The sequence below is a fragment of the Ambystoma mexicanum genome, chromosome 5q (assembly GCF_040938575.1).
Source record: "Ambystoma mexicanum isolate Mex_15411 chromosome 5q, UKY_AmexF1_1, whole genome shotgun sequence".
Taxonomy (NCBI): domain Eukaryota; kingdom Metazoa; phylum Chordata; class Amphibia; order Caudata; family Ambystomatidae; genus Ambystoma; species Ambystoma mexicanum.
The window spans coordinates 688,376,561-688,393,698 of NC_090933.1; the positions used below are offsets into that span (position 1 = coordinate 688,376,561).

Below are 17,138 nucleotides of genomic sequence, written 5' to 3' on the forward strand. Positions count from 1 at the left end.
GCTTCTTCAGCTTTGTTCTTCGTTCCAAAAAAGGAAGGAGACCTTAGAACTTGTATAGATTATCGCTCCCTGAACCAGATCACCGTTAAGAATAGATATCCGTTACCTTTGATCCCTGAACTCCTGGTCCAAGTCAGAAAAGCATGCATATATACAAAGCTGGATCTTAGAGGAGCTTACCACTTGGTACGAGTAAAAGAGGGCGATGAATGGAAGACGGCCTTCCACACCAAGTATGGGCTATTTGAATATCAGGTCATGCCCTTCGGACTTTGCAATGCCCCGGCCGCCTTTCAATATTTTATGAACGATGTCCTCAGAGAGCTCATAGATGTGTGTGTTGTTGTTTACATTGACGACATCCTCGTTTATTCTTCATCGGAATCTGAACATCGGAAACACGTGAAAATGGTCCTCGAAAGATTGCGTCAACACAAACTTTTCGCTAAGTTGGAAAAATGTGTTTTCAACGTGACTGAAGTTGAATTCTTGGGATTCATATTATCACCTGGCGGAGTGCGTATGGATTCAAAGAAGGTCGATGCAGTTCTCAAATGGCCATCACCATCCTCCGTAAAAGGTGTGCAAAGCATGTTAGGCTTCGCTAACTTTTACCGCAGGTTTATCCCCGAATTCTCTCGAATAGTCCAGCCCATCACTGCCTTGTTAAAGAAAAACAAACGTTTTGAATGGTCTACCGAGGCGGAACAAGCTTTCCAGGATTTGAAGACTAAATTTATCTCTGCACCAATCTTAAAACACCCTCGCCCCGAACTCCCCTACATCGTGGAAACTGATGCTTCAAGCCTTGCCATGGGGGCAGTTCTATCACAAAAGGACCCGGTAACCAATCAGTTGCATCCCGTGGCATTTTGGTCCCGCAAATTCTCGCCTCCTGAAATCAATTACACGATTACTGACAAGGAACTTCTGGCTATCAAGTCTGCCTTTAAGGCTTGGCGGCATTATCTGCTGGGGGCCCGACACACCGTTACTGTGATTACGGATCACCGAAACCTGCAATATTTGAAAACCGCAAAAGCCCAATCTTCTAGACAACTCCGTTGGGCATTATTCTTTGCCGAGTTTGACTTCATAATTACCTATCGACCTGGTACAAAGAACGGTAAAGCTGATGCCCTTTCTCGGATGGGAGTGGAAGAACACTTGATCAACCCTAAACCTGTACCAATCATTCCCGAACAAAGAATTCTGGGTGTAATCGCCACAGAATCCATAGAGGAAGTTAAGGATAAAGCCAGGCAACTTGTAACTCCAGCAGACATACAGAATTGGCATCTGCAGGGAAAGGACTTTGCAGTAAAGGACAACTTATTGTATTTCCAAGAACGATTATACCTACCCAGCACAGATTTACAGAAAAAAGTAATCTCTTGTTATCACGATTCTTTAATGGAAGGACATCCCGGTATGGCCAAGACCTCAGAAAAGATCAAGGGCTACTTCTGGTGGCCGTCTTGGAAAAAAGATATCAGAGACTTTATAAGGCGCATTTCATTCCGCTCAAAGGCTTGCCAACAGCAGCAACTCTGGCCCGAGAATTTCTCGAAAACATCGTCCGACTGCACGGTTTTCCTTCGGTTCTAATTTCGGATCGAGGTAGTCAATTTAGTTCTCATTTTTGGCGAAGTTGCTGTCGGTCGGCTCAAATTGATGTGAGACTATCGACCAGTCACCACCCTCAGACCGACGGACAAACCGAGAGGACCAATCAAACTCTGGAACAGTATTTACGCTGCATGCTGCAACAAACTGAAAAAACTTGGAAAGACATCCTTTGGATAGCCGAATATGCCTACAATAACTCTGTCCATTCGGGAACTGGGAAAACCCCGTTTTTTCTTTTGTACGGCAGTCACCCTCGAACCTCGGAGTTGGATCCCCTCCAAGATCTTGAAACACCAGCAGTAGACTACCTACATTCTACAATCACCCAAGCCTTTAAGGAAGCTGTTTCTCACCTTCAAAGGGCTAAAGAACAATACAAGAAAGGAGCAGATCAACATCAGAAGGAAGCCCCTCAATATCAAGTAGGGGATCAAGTCTGGTTATCCACCAAATATCTACCTCTAAAAGGGCCACGCACATTCAACCCAAGATACCTTGGTCCCTATTCCATCACTACCATAGTAAACCCAGTAGCGGTCAAGTTGGACTTGCCCCCGCGCATGAAGATACATCCGGTCTTCCACGTCTCTCTATTAAAACCCGTGCAACCTCAAACCCGACTAACTAAATCTCCAAAACCTATCCTAGTTGATGGAGAACTCGAGTTTGAAGTCAAAAGCATTCTGGACTCCAAGATCTCCAAATCTAAACTATTTTACCTAATTGACTGGAAAGGCTACGGCCCCCAAGAGAGATCCTGGGAACCTGCTGAATATGTCCACGCTCCTCGCCTAATCAAAAGATTTCACCAAACATTTCCTGATAAGCCAAAACCCCCGGAGAAGCCCGGTTTGGGAGGGGCCTTGAGGGGGGGTACTGTCATGATCTCTGCTTCCAAAAGGTCAGGGTTTTCCCAACTCCCTTGGAAGCAGATCCATAGCCCAGGTTCCGAGTGCCAACCAGTCCCAATTGGGACCTTTTGGACCCAGTCCTGGTGCCAGTGGCACCAGGCTCATAAATATGCCCAGTCCCAGCGCTGGAAGCGCCGGGCTCATAATGCTTGGGTGAACTTACCTGCAGCAGACCATGCTGCTTACTTGCCTGCCAGTTGAGCCTCTGATCCTCTTCTGTTTGGAACTACTTTTCCTGTTGGGTGGGGCAGGAGCCACTCCCTAGATTCAGAACACTGGAACTCTTCTGGAAAGCAGGAACTCTTTTTTTACCTAGGCGTGGCTGTGGAAGGAGACACCTAAGCACTACAGGAGGCTATTTAAACCACACCCGATGGATGAATCTTGCTTTGCGTTATTCTGCATCCTCTGCAGCAGAACGCTCATCGTGTCTTCTGCATCTGATCCTGGGCCTAAGGAAAAAGGCTTACCATCCTGAATCCAGTTTTCAGCAACACCTATAAAGACAAGAAAGAACAGGTTAGCATTACGGTCTTCAGTGACAGCTCTTCACTTACCTGGTCCATCGGCTGTCACCAACGCCTCGCGCTGCATTCCGGCATCTGAAAGACAAAGGCTTACCTACTCTTTGCACGCTCCAGAGGCCTTCGGCGCTGCATCCCGGCATCTGAAAGACAAAACAAGGTGCGTTTAAAGACATTGGGGAACTTTAATACTCACGTGCCATTACTCCTTTCCACATCTAACCCAGTGGGTATTCCGGCACCCTGCAGCCGCTCCGAACTTGTACCTGCAAAATAAAAAGACAGTTAGAGCGCATCGTGAAGCAGGCAACAAGCGCTTACTTACGTGCTTCCAGGCGCTTCTATTCATCACACGGGCTCCATCTTCAACTCACTTCAGCCCGTCATCCGCCATCGCCGGAACCCTGCAAAACAAGAAACATCATTACTAAAGACTTTAAAGACATTAGAATTACTCGAAACTTACCGTTCGTGCAGTAAACGACGGACAGCAGTCCTCTGAAGTCAAGAGGCCTGCTCCCCTTATCCAGTGAAGAAACTGGTTACAGCACCCTGCCCCGAGGCAGATGGAGAGCACGGCGTTCACTTACCTAAGGTGAGAGCGTTAACCTTTGGGGTTCTACAGGAGAAGAGAAAGGGAAGAAGAGAGAGACATTCAATAACCCAGTTCCTTAATCCCATATTTTCTATCTGCAGACATCTTACCCGTTGAGTCAGACATACAGTGCACAGAGGTCCAGCCCAAAGAGCCAGCCGTGTGTTACACATCACCTTTGAAGATACGGTATACGCCCAGTCAAGACCGGCGCCTCTACGGGAATCAGGTGAGCGTTACAGTGAGATGGCGATAGTGTCTCTAGATGCAGTTAAAGCTTTTGATTTGGTCAAGTGGTCATGGTTATTGGTTGCCCTGGAAGGGTATGGAATGGGGCCGGGTTATATCAGGTGGGCTAAGATGTTGTATAGTGAGCCGCTTGCCAGGGTTCGAACTGGAGCGGTGATATCCGAGAAATGGCAACTTGGTAGAGGCACCAGACAAGGGTGCCCCTGGTCCCCGATGCTTTACATTTTAGCCCTGGAGCCTCTGGCAATATGCCTCAGGGCACAGTATGATGCGATAGGCATTGAGGTAGGAGGGGAACGACACTTGATATCTTTGTACGCAGATGATTATTGTACTTTCAATACCCAGAAGAAAATCTCCTATACATACTTGAAGTGATGGAAAGGTACGCAGAGTTGTCGGGCATATCAGTGAACCCCCACAAGTCTGTCATATTCCCGCTGGGTAACTATAAGGGGACCCCTGTGGATAGACTACCGGTGCTACAAGTACCATGGGCAACTAGCTCTTTTCGTTACCTGGGCGTAGATATATACCACACGGTGGAAGAAGAACATAGACATAATACAGAAGTAGCCGTCGAGAAAATTAGGAACAGCATGCAGTTCTGGGCAAAGCTGCCCCTGGCGATGATGGGGCGAGGGGCAATGCTCAAGATGGTAGTCCTGTCCAGGCTCCTGCATTACTTTAGTAATATCCCATACATGATACCCAAGAGGTTTTTCAGTAAATTGAGCAGCATGTGCAGGGAGTTCCTGTGGCATGGTACCCGAAATAGAGTGGCGTTTTGGAAATTGCAGAACTTTTATGAAAACGGATGTATCAGACCGCCTCATTTTGGGGTTTACTATTTGGCGGGACAGCTACAGTATGTGGCTATGTGGCTCTCCGATGAAGTGACCCCTGAGCACAGGGTGCTTGGACAGGAATGAGCCCCGTTTTACTTGAAAGAAATGATCTGGCTGCCTGAAACCGAAATGAGGGGGCGTCCTGCGATGTTGAGGTTTGGGTGGAAAATTTGGCGTAGGGCTTGTCGCCTGATGGAAATCCCATGCCTGTGCCTCCCGCAGATACCGCTGGTTGCTTTGACAGGAGAGGATAGGCAGTTGAGGGCGATTATTAGGACCTACTGGGAATCGGTGGGGCTGGTAATACTAGGCGATGTTTGGCAAGTGGGGTCCATTAAGGAGTTTGTAGAACTCAACGAAGAGGCAGGGCTACATACGGGCCAATATGTCACGTACATTAGGTTGGTGCGGATGATTAGGAACACCTGGCCAGAGACAGCTCTGATAGAAGAACCTTTTGGGAGCAATATATGATATATCCGAAGGAGGGCATGAGATCTCGAGACTGTATGAGATGGTGATGACTAAGGTAGGGAAACAATTGACACATCTGAGACTGGACTGGGAGGCGGAAGTGGGGGCCCCAATGGAGGATGGGGTGTGGGAGCGTGCCCTGGGCTATCACAAAAAAGTGTCTAGAAATGCCAAATTAAAACAAATACAGCTGTATGTAACGCATAGGGCATACATGACCCCCTTGAGGATATCTAAGTTCCGAAACAGTGGAAGACAAGCGTGTCCTAAATGTAACTTAGAAAACGCTGATATGACGCATATGTTTTGGTCGTGCCCGATCATTGGGTGTTTTTGGGGAGAAGTGGCGCAGAAGCTGGCTGATAAGGGAGTTACTCTTGTTATAGACACGGCCTGGGCCTGCTTACTGGGCAGGTTCCCTAGGCCACGGAAACTCAAGCATATTGAGAAACTGAGAAATCTGGCTTATGTGCTTGCAAAACGTAGGATTGCCATGTGGTGGAAGAAATGCCACAAGCCTAAGGTGGATGTATGGTGGAAGGACTTGCAGAAATGGGCGGAGGCTGAAACGGTGGCATGGCAAGAAGCGAGTAGCCTGGCTGGAGAAGGGGAGGCAGGCACCCTGTTGGCTTGGAAATCGCTAATAGCAGAACAGACTCCGAAGAGAACGAAACCCGGCCGCATGTGCCAGACATCGAATGAGATTGACAAATAGGCTCATGGGGGGAGGGAGGGGTTGTGGGAGCAGTGACTAAGATAAATTGATGTGTAATTGAACTATTATGATTATGCTGTTTGTTTGGTTTGTGATGTTTTGTTTGCATAAAATCAATAAAAGAAATTTAAAAAAAAAAAAAACCTTGAAGCCCTGCTGGAAGAGAAGTCTTGCTGCTGCTCTACTTCATCGATCTGAAAGCTGCTGTGTCTCCAAGGACTGACCCAGAGAGGACCTGGTTAGGCGCCCTCTTCCCGAGCTACGAGGGACCATCGTGCACTGCTAATCTTTGCCAGCACTCCCTGGTAGACAGACCTATGAAAGGCTGCCTCTCCTCTGCCATATAGAGAGCAGGAGTACAGACACTCCCCTCCAGTCTTTACAGCCGGCTTGGAGAGGACCAGAAGCATATCATCAGCGAAGGCCATGATTTTATGGTCCTCCCCTTCAAATGGGATACCGCGGCCCTCTCCCTCGATGTTGCAAGAATGGCTCTAGCTAAATTTCATAAAACAGGGGTGAAAGCTGGCAGCCCTGGTTTATTCCCCTTTCTAGGTATATGGGGTGTGAGAGCTGCCTGTTGATTGACACTCAGACTCAGAGCCTTCCACTTCGCTTGAACCCGCTGAAGAAATTTTCCCCCAAACTCCATGCATGTCATAGTGTGGAAAAGGAAAGAACATTCTAGCCGGTCAAATGCTTTTTCAGCATCTAAGGCAAGCAGTACCGCAGGGATCCCCCCAACTTCGAATCTTTCTCAACTAAGTGGCACACATGCTGAATATTGTTGAAGGTCTGTCGGGATTTGATAAATCGCAATTGGACCGAGTGAATAAGAGCCGGGAGCAAGGCCTCTAGCCTGGTCGCCAGTATCTTAGTATAGATTTTAGCGTCAAGGTTGATAAGAGCTATCGGGCGATAGGTGCTGCATTGTGTGGGGTCCTTTCCCAATTTCGGGAATATCAGCAGTTTCGCCTGACCCATAGACTCTGTGATGCCCCCTGTCACTTCAAAAGAGTTGCATCGTTGGGCCAGTTTTGGGGCTAGGATGGAGCATTTTTTTCTATAGAATGCGGCCGTGAAGCCATCCGGGCCTGCGCTTTATGAGGGGGAAGCTTTGCAATGGCTAAGCCTACTACTTCATCTGTGATGTCCCCCTTCAATGTCGCTCTATCCGCCTCAACAGTGTAGGTAAGGACACTGAGCTTAGATATTCTTTCTATGGCCCCTCATGAGGTCTATCAGAGGCGTAAAGGGCTCTGTAGAAGTGTTGAAAACCCCCCCGTCTCCACTGTGACCTCCCCCGTGTCCCCCCAAATCTTCAGAATGGTTTGGGTCACCACCTTCCTCAGTTGCCGCGCCAAGAGCTTGTCCCCGCCCTATTGCCCTTCACGTAAAACAGCTGCTTAGCATTTAAAAGACTCCTCTGCACCCTTTTCGCATTCAGTAGATGCATTTGGCCCCCGATTGCACTGTATTTAGTCAGCGTTGCCTTAGTTGGATAGTTCCCCATCCTAAGCATGATCTCCTTGAGCTGTGCTACCAAGTGCATTTCTAACGTTCTCGCCCGTTCGTCCCTTGCGGCCTTTAAGGCTATTAAGTCTCCCCTTATCACTGCCTTAAACTCGTCCCACCAGTTGCCCGGGGATGTGTCAGACATGGAGTTATTGCAAAAGTAATTTCTGATATTTTCCACAAGCGTGGAGTGCCTGAGAAGCCACTCTGGCATACACCAATGTCAGAGCCCCGAGGGCCATGGGAAAGATGCACAATCGCTTCCAATGGGCATGATCTGAGAGAGCTATGGAACCCAGGGAAATCTCAAGCATTTTCCCCACTAGCTGCGCAGACATGCATATATAGTCGATATGGTATAGTGCTCTGTGTGCGTGTGAGTAATATGTGAATCCTGTTTCTGACCCGCTACACGCGCGCCACCCCTCCACCAGCCCCATCCCCTTGAGCTTGTCCTTGAGCTTTTGAGAGGGGGAGGCCAGAGCGGCCTGGCAGTCCCGCTGCAATCAACCCCCAGAACCCATGCAATATTGAAATCTCCTGTGAGAATTATATTTGCCCACTCAAATTTCATCTAGCTCAGGCAGTGTTGCTCGAAGAAACCCATCCTGCCCAGAGTTTGGCGAATATACAGTCACCAATGTGAAGGTGTCTGTCCTGATTTTGAATTTAATGAAAATATAGCAGCCTTGTTTATCCTCTCTTGTGTCTAGAAACACCAGGCTGGGGATATTTTTGAACGCTGCCAACACCCCTGCCATCTTATCCTTAGCATTTGCTTTAATTACATGGGGATAGGAGTGTAGCTGAAATCTGTGTCTGTCGCTTATTCCGATATGGGTTTCTTGAAGCCCGAGAAAGTCTGGTTTCTCGCGCCTCAAGAAAGGGTCCACCTTACGATGTTGGAATTTAACCTCCTTATGTTATAAGTGATGATTTCGAAAGTGTCGCTCCCTTCCTGCACCCTCTAGGACCCCCCGCCCCCGGTCACCTGCTATTTAGTGCCCCATGATACCTCCCCTAACTCCCCCCACCCCCCGGTGCACTCCAGGGGTTCACAATCTGCTTGTTTCCACCTTCTCACCATCCTGTCTGAGTGATCTGCGGTTCCCCCACCCACCAACCTGGTCCCCGAAATCCCCTACAACAACCGCCCAGGCCGATCCATTGGTCCTAGAGACATCCCTGTTCGGAAAAAGCACCTGGATCTGAAAACTGATGTGAGTTACAACTACTTCGCCCTATGGAAACCAAGAAAAGTCCAGCTATCCCGATCCCCCAAACCCCCTCAGCGTTTCTACACTGCCCTCAGTGCCCCCATTTCTTCCCCTGTTTGATTTAGTGTTCCAGGGCGCAAGAGACCCTCCCCGATTAGTAATCCCCTTTCCCATGACCCTTCAATCCTGCGCCTCCGATGAGTACGGCTGGCTGGTTGGCCCTCGCCACAGCAGTCCCCCATCTCTCCCCTCTGGCGGCACGTCCCTGTCCTTGGCCCTGCCTTTCGGTGATAGTTGTCTGTTCTCTCTCGCCGCCTTTGACCACTCCCATTGGTGTCTCTTCCGGGGGCGTGATCCCACTTCCTCAGGAGTTGGTGCATCTTCCGACTCTCCGGCAGCCACCACATTTAGGCCTTCCTCGCACGTTGTGACCCTGCACTGCTTTCCCTTCCACGTGAACAGCCCAAACAGGAAAATGCCACCTGTAACAGATCTTCTCCCGATTTAGAATTTTAAGCATTGGACTCATCAGTCATCTCTTCAGCAGTGTGGAGTGTGCTAGGTCATGAAAGAGCTGAACCTCCGTACCGTTGATCTGCAAGGAACTCGCGATTTTGCTGCTTTTAAAACATCCTCTTTCTGCGCGTAGGACACGGGACCCCGGCTCCTTCCGGATCGGGCCCACTCTGTATCCTGTCCAGGGATACCCCTTCTGGGGGAACCTCCATGAGCAGATCAGCAAAGAATTATTGGATCGTCGCTTTTAGGTCTCTATCTATGAACTCTTTCGGGACATTTCTGAGGTGTATGTTTGAGCGCTGCAATCTGTTTCCAAGATCTATGCACTGGGGATCCAGGTTGTGGGATAGCTGTGATAGATTTCCTAAAGCTTCTTCTGCTTTCCCGGAGCCGTCTGAAAGTTCATGAATAGCAAATGTTAATTTGCGCCTGCTCTTTCCCCTAGTTTTGTGACTTCTCTTTTGAACTCCTGTGCCGCACAATTTAGATCCACCCTCATGGTAGAGAATTGATCCTGGAACAAGTCCGGAATTGGTGTCTGGAGGTCAGCCACGAATTGCATTAGGTCTTCCTTGTGGACTGCCATGGGGGCCTGCGGCAGCGAAGCACCCTCCCCCGGCATCGCAGCCAGGAGGAATGGGGGCTTATTGAGTTTTAGATTGTCCACACGCCAGCACTGATTGAGGGTACCCTCTGTTCCCTGCTGAGCCTTCACTAGTCGTGCCGGGGTCTCCTTCCCTTTTCCTCTAGGCATGGGCCATGTAGAGGTGCTCCCTTCTTACCCGCCATCACCTGGGCTCTGTTCAATTTGTCTTTGGCCAGGCCTCTGGCCCCCCCTCCCTCAATCAAGACTTGCGTCAGGCTCTTGTTCCTTGGAAGCAGCGGGTTCCTGTGTAGCTCCTTCAATGACCACAGTTCCCTGCCCCCACTTTCCTCACTGCTTGTGGTGAGGGGGGGTGAGTTTCTTCTCAACCTATAGCTGGTGTAGCTCTTAGAGCGTCCGTGTTGCCCTGGCACACCCTCAGAGCCCCTTCTCACTTGCCATGTCACAGACTTGGCTCTTTAAGTTGTATCTGAGCCTCTACAGCCGAGCTTGCGTCGGCCGCGATACTCCTAGGAGGCGATGTCCCTAACAAGTGGCCCTTTTACTCCTTGAGGGAGGCAGAAGACCCCGGGCGCATAATGATGGTGTTCCTTCAATGTCAAAAGTCCCTTGAATACAGTTTCCTCCTAGGCAGTGGCAAGGGTGTTGGTGGTGGTCCTTCCCCTTGTGTGGCTGGGGCCAGGTGTCAGTGCTCTAGTTTTGTCTTGGCGCCCCCCCCCCAGGGGCACTCTCCTTCCCCCACCTGTGCCGTCAACCTCGGGTGCCACTGCTGCCTGCAAGCCTTTCTCCCTGGCTATCCTCTCAGCCCCAGGCGGGTATTTCTCCCTCTTCACTGCCGGGGAGGGTGGGAGGGGTATGGTTATGGCAACCCCCCACCAATATCCGCTTCCACCCAAGGCCTCCTCTTCAGGTGGCGGCTTGCTTGTGCCGGTAGTCGATGGGTGGGGGGTGCAGTGTGCACCAGATGCCCACACATTGTCCCCCGCAACCGGGAGCTTTAGAATTAGGAGCTCCACCGCCCCCACTGCCCCTCACTTGACTGTACAGCTTGTTCTTTGTGGGCCCAGTGCCCCCCCCGCGCTGCTTTTCCAGGTGGGTATTTTGGTATTCTTCCTTTGTGCCTCTGCCGGGATCTGGAGAGGGGGGGGCTCGGGGGAGTGGCGGCCCCTGCTACTTGTTGCTACTGTTATCCTCGGGCTGGGGCACCCCTCAGTCCTCCGCCACTCCTGGGCTGCTGGGAGTGCCCCGCCGGTGGTGCTTGCTTCAGTAGATGTCTGAGGTGCGGGCACCCCCCATTCCCAGCACCGCCCTGCTTACCACGTCACTCTCTGGAAGCTGCTGCGCTGGCTGCTGGGTGTCTCCCTGATTGGGGGAGTCGGTGCCACACTCCCCCACTCCCACTGGGCTGCTATGTAGAGCAGCTAATTGGGGAAGCGAGCTGCTGCTGCCAAGCCCAGCCTTTTCTCCAGGTGCTGTTCCCAGCCCGGTACGCGCATTCTGGAGCCGTGGGCAAGCTGCCCCATGCGGCTACCATGCGGGGCGCAGATCACTTCTGCTCCACTACTTTTCGTGCCCCTCAGCTCCCGCTGCTCACCGGAGGCTGCTCTGCTACTAAGGGGCCTGAATGCTTGGCGGTGGAGGGGAAGGCCAATATTGCTGCTTTTTCCACCTTTTGATGAGGGGTCGGGGACGCGCTTCACTCAGCACATCCTTGCCCTATTAGCGGCAATCCTGAATCAACAGTGAGGCATTTTCCAACCCCTCTATGGTTTAATAAAAGTACTTGATCAATACCATGAGTCCTCTGTGCCCGCATCCCATTCCTGGTTTCTCACACAGGATAATGACCCAATACCATGTCATTGGCCAAGGTGAAGCAGAGGTCCATTAGTTGGTGGAGGGTCATTATCCCATTCGATAATGACCCCTCCAGAGGTCTATAAGGCTTAGCACATGTGGAAAGTAGGAAGACATGTTTTTGCTTTTTGGTGGTGAAGTAAATAAATGGCACTTTACAGGCGAGTAAAGTAAATAGACAAATTGAGTTAGTAAATGAAATGTGGTTGTTTTCTAGTATTTAAAAAACATGCTTGTCTTCATGAATTAAGCATTTTAATTGCAGCTTGGTTGAACTGGAACATGCTTAACATGAGCATGGAGTCATTTAAAGGATTTCTCTATGAGAACATGAAAGCATTTTCCAATGTTTTTTCTTTCTCTTTTGTGTGATTAAATATGATGTCGCAGCAAAAGAAAAAGTCCTCCCAAAGAGGAAGTGTGTTTTTGAAAATAAATCTTGCCTGGAAATGTAATTGTCGTTTCCCTGTCCGCTTTTGATGACAGAATGCTCAGAATGCAGTCAATACCCATAGTTAATGACTGCACTCTAAACAGTTTGATTTGCTGAGAGGAGGTCGATAATGTCCATATGTCAATATTTGATAACTTTCTCCCAAGTAAGGAACAACACTTTATCACATCACCTAACATTGATCAGATCCTTCATCAAGTTGGCATGCCTCTTGAATGATTGAACCCCCCCCCCACACCAGTCAACCCTTTTCATATTTTACTTTTGTGTTCCCCCATTAACTTTTAGACGGTTGATTCTTGGGTCTGGCACTTCTTCCAGGCAGCTTGGTCTACTAGGAGGCACTTTTAAAAACTGGGACGAATCCTGTGATGGCGTCCGTTCTCCCCAAGGGGAAGGCACTTTCCATAAGGCCAGGGAGCTGAGGTTGCTCCCAGATAGTTCCACAGGATGTGGTACTCAGCGGGAGGATCTCGTGGGAAGGCATTCACCCCTCTGGGATACATGGAGGACATCATGGGCCAACGCAGTATTATCAACCCTCACCCACCTTTCTCCCCTCGCATTCCTTACTCTTCCTCTTACCACTTAAGTTCTCCCATGTACTTATGCCACTGCAATAGTATTAGTAGCACTGGGACGAGGAAGAATAGGGTTGAATCCACTGAACTGTTATCTTGAGATAGTGGGATGAGGAAGAACCAGATTGACTATACTGAATATCTATGTCAAGATACTGTGACGAAAAAGGAGGCGAGGAGTCCTGAAGAACAGCTCATAGAACTGGATTTAACATTCTAGTTGTCAGACCCCGAGCAAGAAGTAAGAGGGACTAACCAGTCCCTCCCCAGAAGCAATGCAGGCGAGGTCCCAGCACCGGAGACAGCGAGGCTGGGAGTGAAGCTGCTCAGCGGGACATGGATGGCGGGGACGTGGCGTTCCTACCTGCTCTGCTGAGGAAGATGGACAGGAGAAGGCAGTCTACACGCGGGAGAACGCCATGTGATGCCAACAAGCAGAGATGCGCAGCCCGGCCCCGGAGAAGTGCAGCGGAGCTGCTGGGTGCAGCACAAACAGAAGGAGGTGAAGAAAAACCGTTGGTAGATTCTGAGAAGCCCGAGACGGACGCCACGGACCAGGGCCCAACAACAGGGTACGGGTGCTGCCTGGGTACGTGAAGGGGCCTGGGACCCAAGCCTGAGAAAGGCCAGGGGAAGGGAGACATTCCCCCTACTTTGTTAACTATACCCATCCAGAAGAAGGGAGTCATTCTTCTGGTCCCAGAAAGAACAAGTCTTGTTTTGTTTAATTATAAGTGTAAGAGATAGAAGTAAGGTTTTGACACAGGACGGTGGACTTTTTAGTTAAAGACATTCTGACATTCCTTAGTATTTTATTGAGGCAGGGATCTCCCTCTTAGAGTTAAGGATAGGTAGGTTTTCTTTTTCTTTTGTTGATTAATAAAAGTCTTGGCCAAAAAGCATGCCACCTATTTGTCGATCTCCTCCTTCCACATCATTACATAATGTTCAGGTGAACAAATCCAGTGTACACAGTGTTCCACAAAAACAGCTTCTTCCCTTCCAGGTATGAGGTTGTTCTCTTAGAGACATTTCTAAAGGCACATGATTGATTAATTGAATAATTTGTTTTCAAAGATTGACAATATCGAATTTTCCTTTTTGTCATGCATATGTATGAGAATGAAATATTTGGGTTTTAGACACATGATTCAGCTCCGTGAACCATGTTTAGTTTTTAAGCATTTGTTATTGGACTGTGTTTTATAAACATTAAAATGTGTATATGTTTTTAAATCCATGCATCCTCACCTAAATTTATGTTGAATAGGTGTGTGTGAAAGTGTCAGGGGGATACTGAGAACAACCTCATAGCTGGAAGGGAGGAAGCTGTTTTTGTGGAACACTGTGTACACTGTATTTGTCAATCCTCATCCACACAGTCACTAAAAAGAGGACTACTTAGCTCTTTATAGCAGCTGAATAAGTCTCCACACTAGTCCATCCCACAACCATGCACTGACTAATTCTAGTCCAACAAAATCACTATTAGAAACTGCCCTCACACAAAATTGCTCATAACAGCAATTTAACTCCCTTTCTTTCTGAACAAACTGTTTGATCTATAATTGCACACATACCCCTACTACCACAACCCTTCCCACAACTCCTTTGTACCTTTCCATCCGATTGTCTGGCTTGTTTCTGTCTGACTCCCGCTTCTCTTATCCTCTCACCCATTTCCCCAATGTCCACAATACACCACTATACAGTCAAGCCTCAGTGCCGTAAAACCACTACGGTGATGATGGGAGCAGGATACATTGTTTAACGTAACATAACTGCTGCACACTTATTTAAGTATTTGTTCATTGCTTTTCATATTTTTAATCTATCCTACTTTTTTCAGGATATCCCACTCCTAATGGGAATGTAAGATCTAGTGTAGGTGACAAGTACTCCATGAAAATAACGTTGGCTCCTCTGTCTATACCGCAGTAGAACCCACAGGAACCTCTGCCCTTATCCCAGACGCATATGTGGTGCAGTCTCTCCCTTCTATTAAATTCAGAATATGGAAACACTAAGTGAAGGATTCATCTTGAAAGCATATTTTAATGTAGACTCAATATGGCAGAAACCAATTCCACTGCTTTAAAAAAGTACATTGCATTGGCATTTGTGTAGCTCCGATATGAATGCAGGAGAAAGAGTTCAAAAACTGAAGGCAGTGATAAGTATTGTTTCAAACAAGTGACAATTTCTTACCAAGAGTTGTCTGGGAGTTGGGATTTACATACTGATCTTTACTCCATTCGACCATGCACTTCAAGATAGATACCAAACATTCCAAACCCTTCTTTCGGAGGCTCAATTCCTGCAAAAAGAAGAGAAAATGGACAACAACTTTTGACACACCAAAATGACAGTACATACATCAGTATATTGAACATGCACTGTTGAAGCCATTTTGGTGTTTAGTCCAATGGCTAAGCAACTGTCATTGAAAGGAATTTACAGTACATTTTAAGATTTGTTCCTACGTGTTAGACCTCATAAGATGCAGCGCAAAACAGGCCAATTGCTCACGCCAATAATGTTCCAATTAAATAATTGTGTGGAAAATAATTGACCCCCCATTAATTTCAGAAGTACAGTAATTGTTGAATAGCAGGCAGCAGAGACCAAGACTTGAGTTGTATGCTCCTGTTCAGTAAGCAGAAGAAATGCACTGTTCCAGAGATATTGTGTTCACATAGAGTGCTGCTATTCCTAGCGACTATACATGTCAAGAACTGAGGCAAGCATTATGCCATAAGCAGTAGACGCATTTCTGCAACCCTGGAATGGCAGAGTGAATTATGCGTTCCCACACCGCATTCTGGTAGTAAGGACTCTGGCGAAGGTCCGCCAAGAAGGGGCGGAATTGGTCCTAGTGACTCCACTTTGGACAGCACTAGCATGATTTCCACTTCTTCTGGAACTTTCCTTGGATTTTCCAATCAGACTACACGACAACCCGTTTCTCCTAGCAAGTCTTTGGGGGAGGGGGATTCACAACCTATGATTCTGGACGGGTTGCTGACCCTGGCAGCTTGGAGGATTTCAGGTCAAAGTGGTGAGTACCGGGCATTTCAGGAAAGTCAATCAGCCTTATTGAGGACAGCTCAGCTCCGTCCACATCCAAGAGCTATGCAAGCTCCTGGGCAACTTGGTCTCACTAGTGTATGGAACAGAATATACATCCAGTTTCAGTCACTTTAGCAGCAGTCCTAAACTTCATAGCGGAACTAGGGGAACAAGGGCTAGCCTACAGAACAATTTATTCATATCAGGAGGGTACAGACTGGTAAACAGCCTTCCGGCAGGGGAGCACCCGCCTCTAGCTCGTTCTGCTACACGATGGGATGGTCCTGAATTTGTTTCTGTGTTGGCCACAGAATGCTAGCCTCTCCTTCAAAGCACTGGCGGGCAAGTTAACCACGCTGTTGTGTCTGGTATCCTAAGCGAGAGAGTTTCCAACGTTATGGTTTTGGATCTAGTCGGGAGAGTTAAAGCGCCAGGCGGAGTGGTGCTTCACATCACTAGGCATCCCAAAAGCAAAGTTGAGAATGGTTTCTTACCCGGTTTTTGGAGAGCACCCAAAGTTGTGTGTCGTTCAAGGCCTCAAAGCGTATGAGGTGTCGACAGAGGCACTCAGGTCAGAGGCCAGAGGTCAGCTGCTGATTTCAGTTACGAAGCTTTACAAGACGGTCTCATCTCCCACTCTCGCTCGATGGGTCAGATGGGCTCTGGCCCAAGCAGGGGTGGACCTTTCATGCTTTGGCGTAGACTCAGGGGAGCCACAGCCTCTAAGGATTTTCAAGTTGGCGCACGCCTGGAAGATATCATGACGATGGCAGATTGGGTTGGCAAATCAGTCTTTGGAGATTTATATCTCAAACTGATAGATTGGTGGTAAGTTTTGAAAAAGCATACTGTTCGCCGCTGGTCTTGACACAGACAAGCAGACATTTGTTTGGCAGGAGTCCAGCACCATTTTCATGGCTAGGTCATGGATAGGAGCTCTAGCACGTATACGTGTTGTGCAGCTCGCTGTCCTGTCCATCTGCACCATGCAGTGAGGTCTCATCAGTGCATCCCCAACCGACCAGTGAAGGGTCTGATGTTATGGTTACCTGCATCGGTGCGCTGGCAATAGGTTTAACTTTCAACCTACAGTATTCTGTCCACCATTTCTTTTTCCAACTTTTTGAGATACCACCACCAGATCATCCCACTGGCCTGTGAACCACTGCTGTATTGGGAGCATTTTGAAGTGCGCATGGGGTGTGACAAAAGGGCATGATGCCATCAGACCCAGAAATGTCATGACTTGTTTGACTGTTATCTGACAATCGGCTTTGTAACAAGGGATAAGAGCCAGCATTGCCTGAATCCTTTCCTGGATATCTAATATGGGGCCCTAAAAATGTATTGATTTGGCATGGTGCCAGACTTGATTTT

The 17,138-nt window shown here is 48.5% G+C and overlaps 1 protein-coding gene across 1 annotated transcript in view; it reads right to left on the bottom strand.

Annotated features, from left to right (window-relative positions):
* ARFGEF1 (ARF guanine nucleotide exchange factor 1) overlaps nt 1-17,138 on the bottom strand; it is a 1,973,034-nt gene that overhangs the window by 1,083,022 nt on the left and 872,874 nt on the right. Inside the window, exon 13 of the mRNA XM_069621149.1 lies at nt 14,901-15,009. Within this exon, the coding sequence (XP_069477250.1) occupies nt 14,901-15,009 (109 nt within the window). The remainder of the gene's footprint in view (nt 1-14,900; nt 15,010-17,138) is intronic.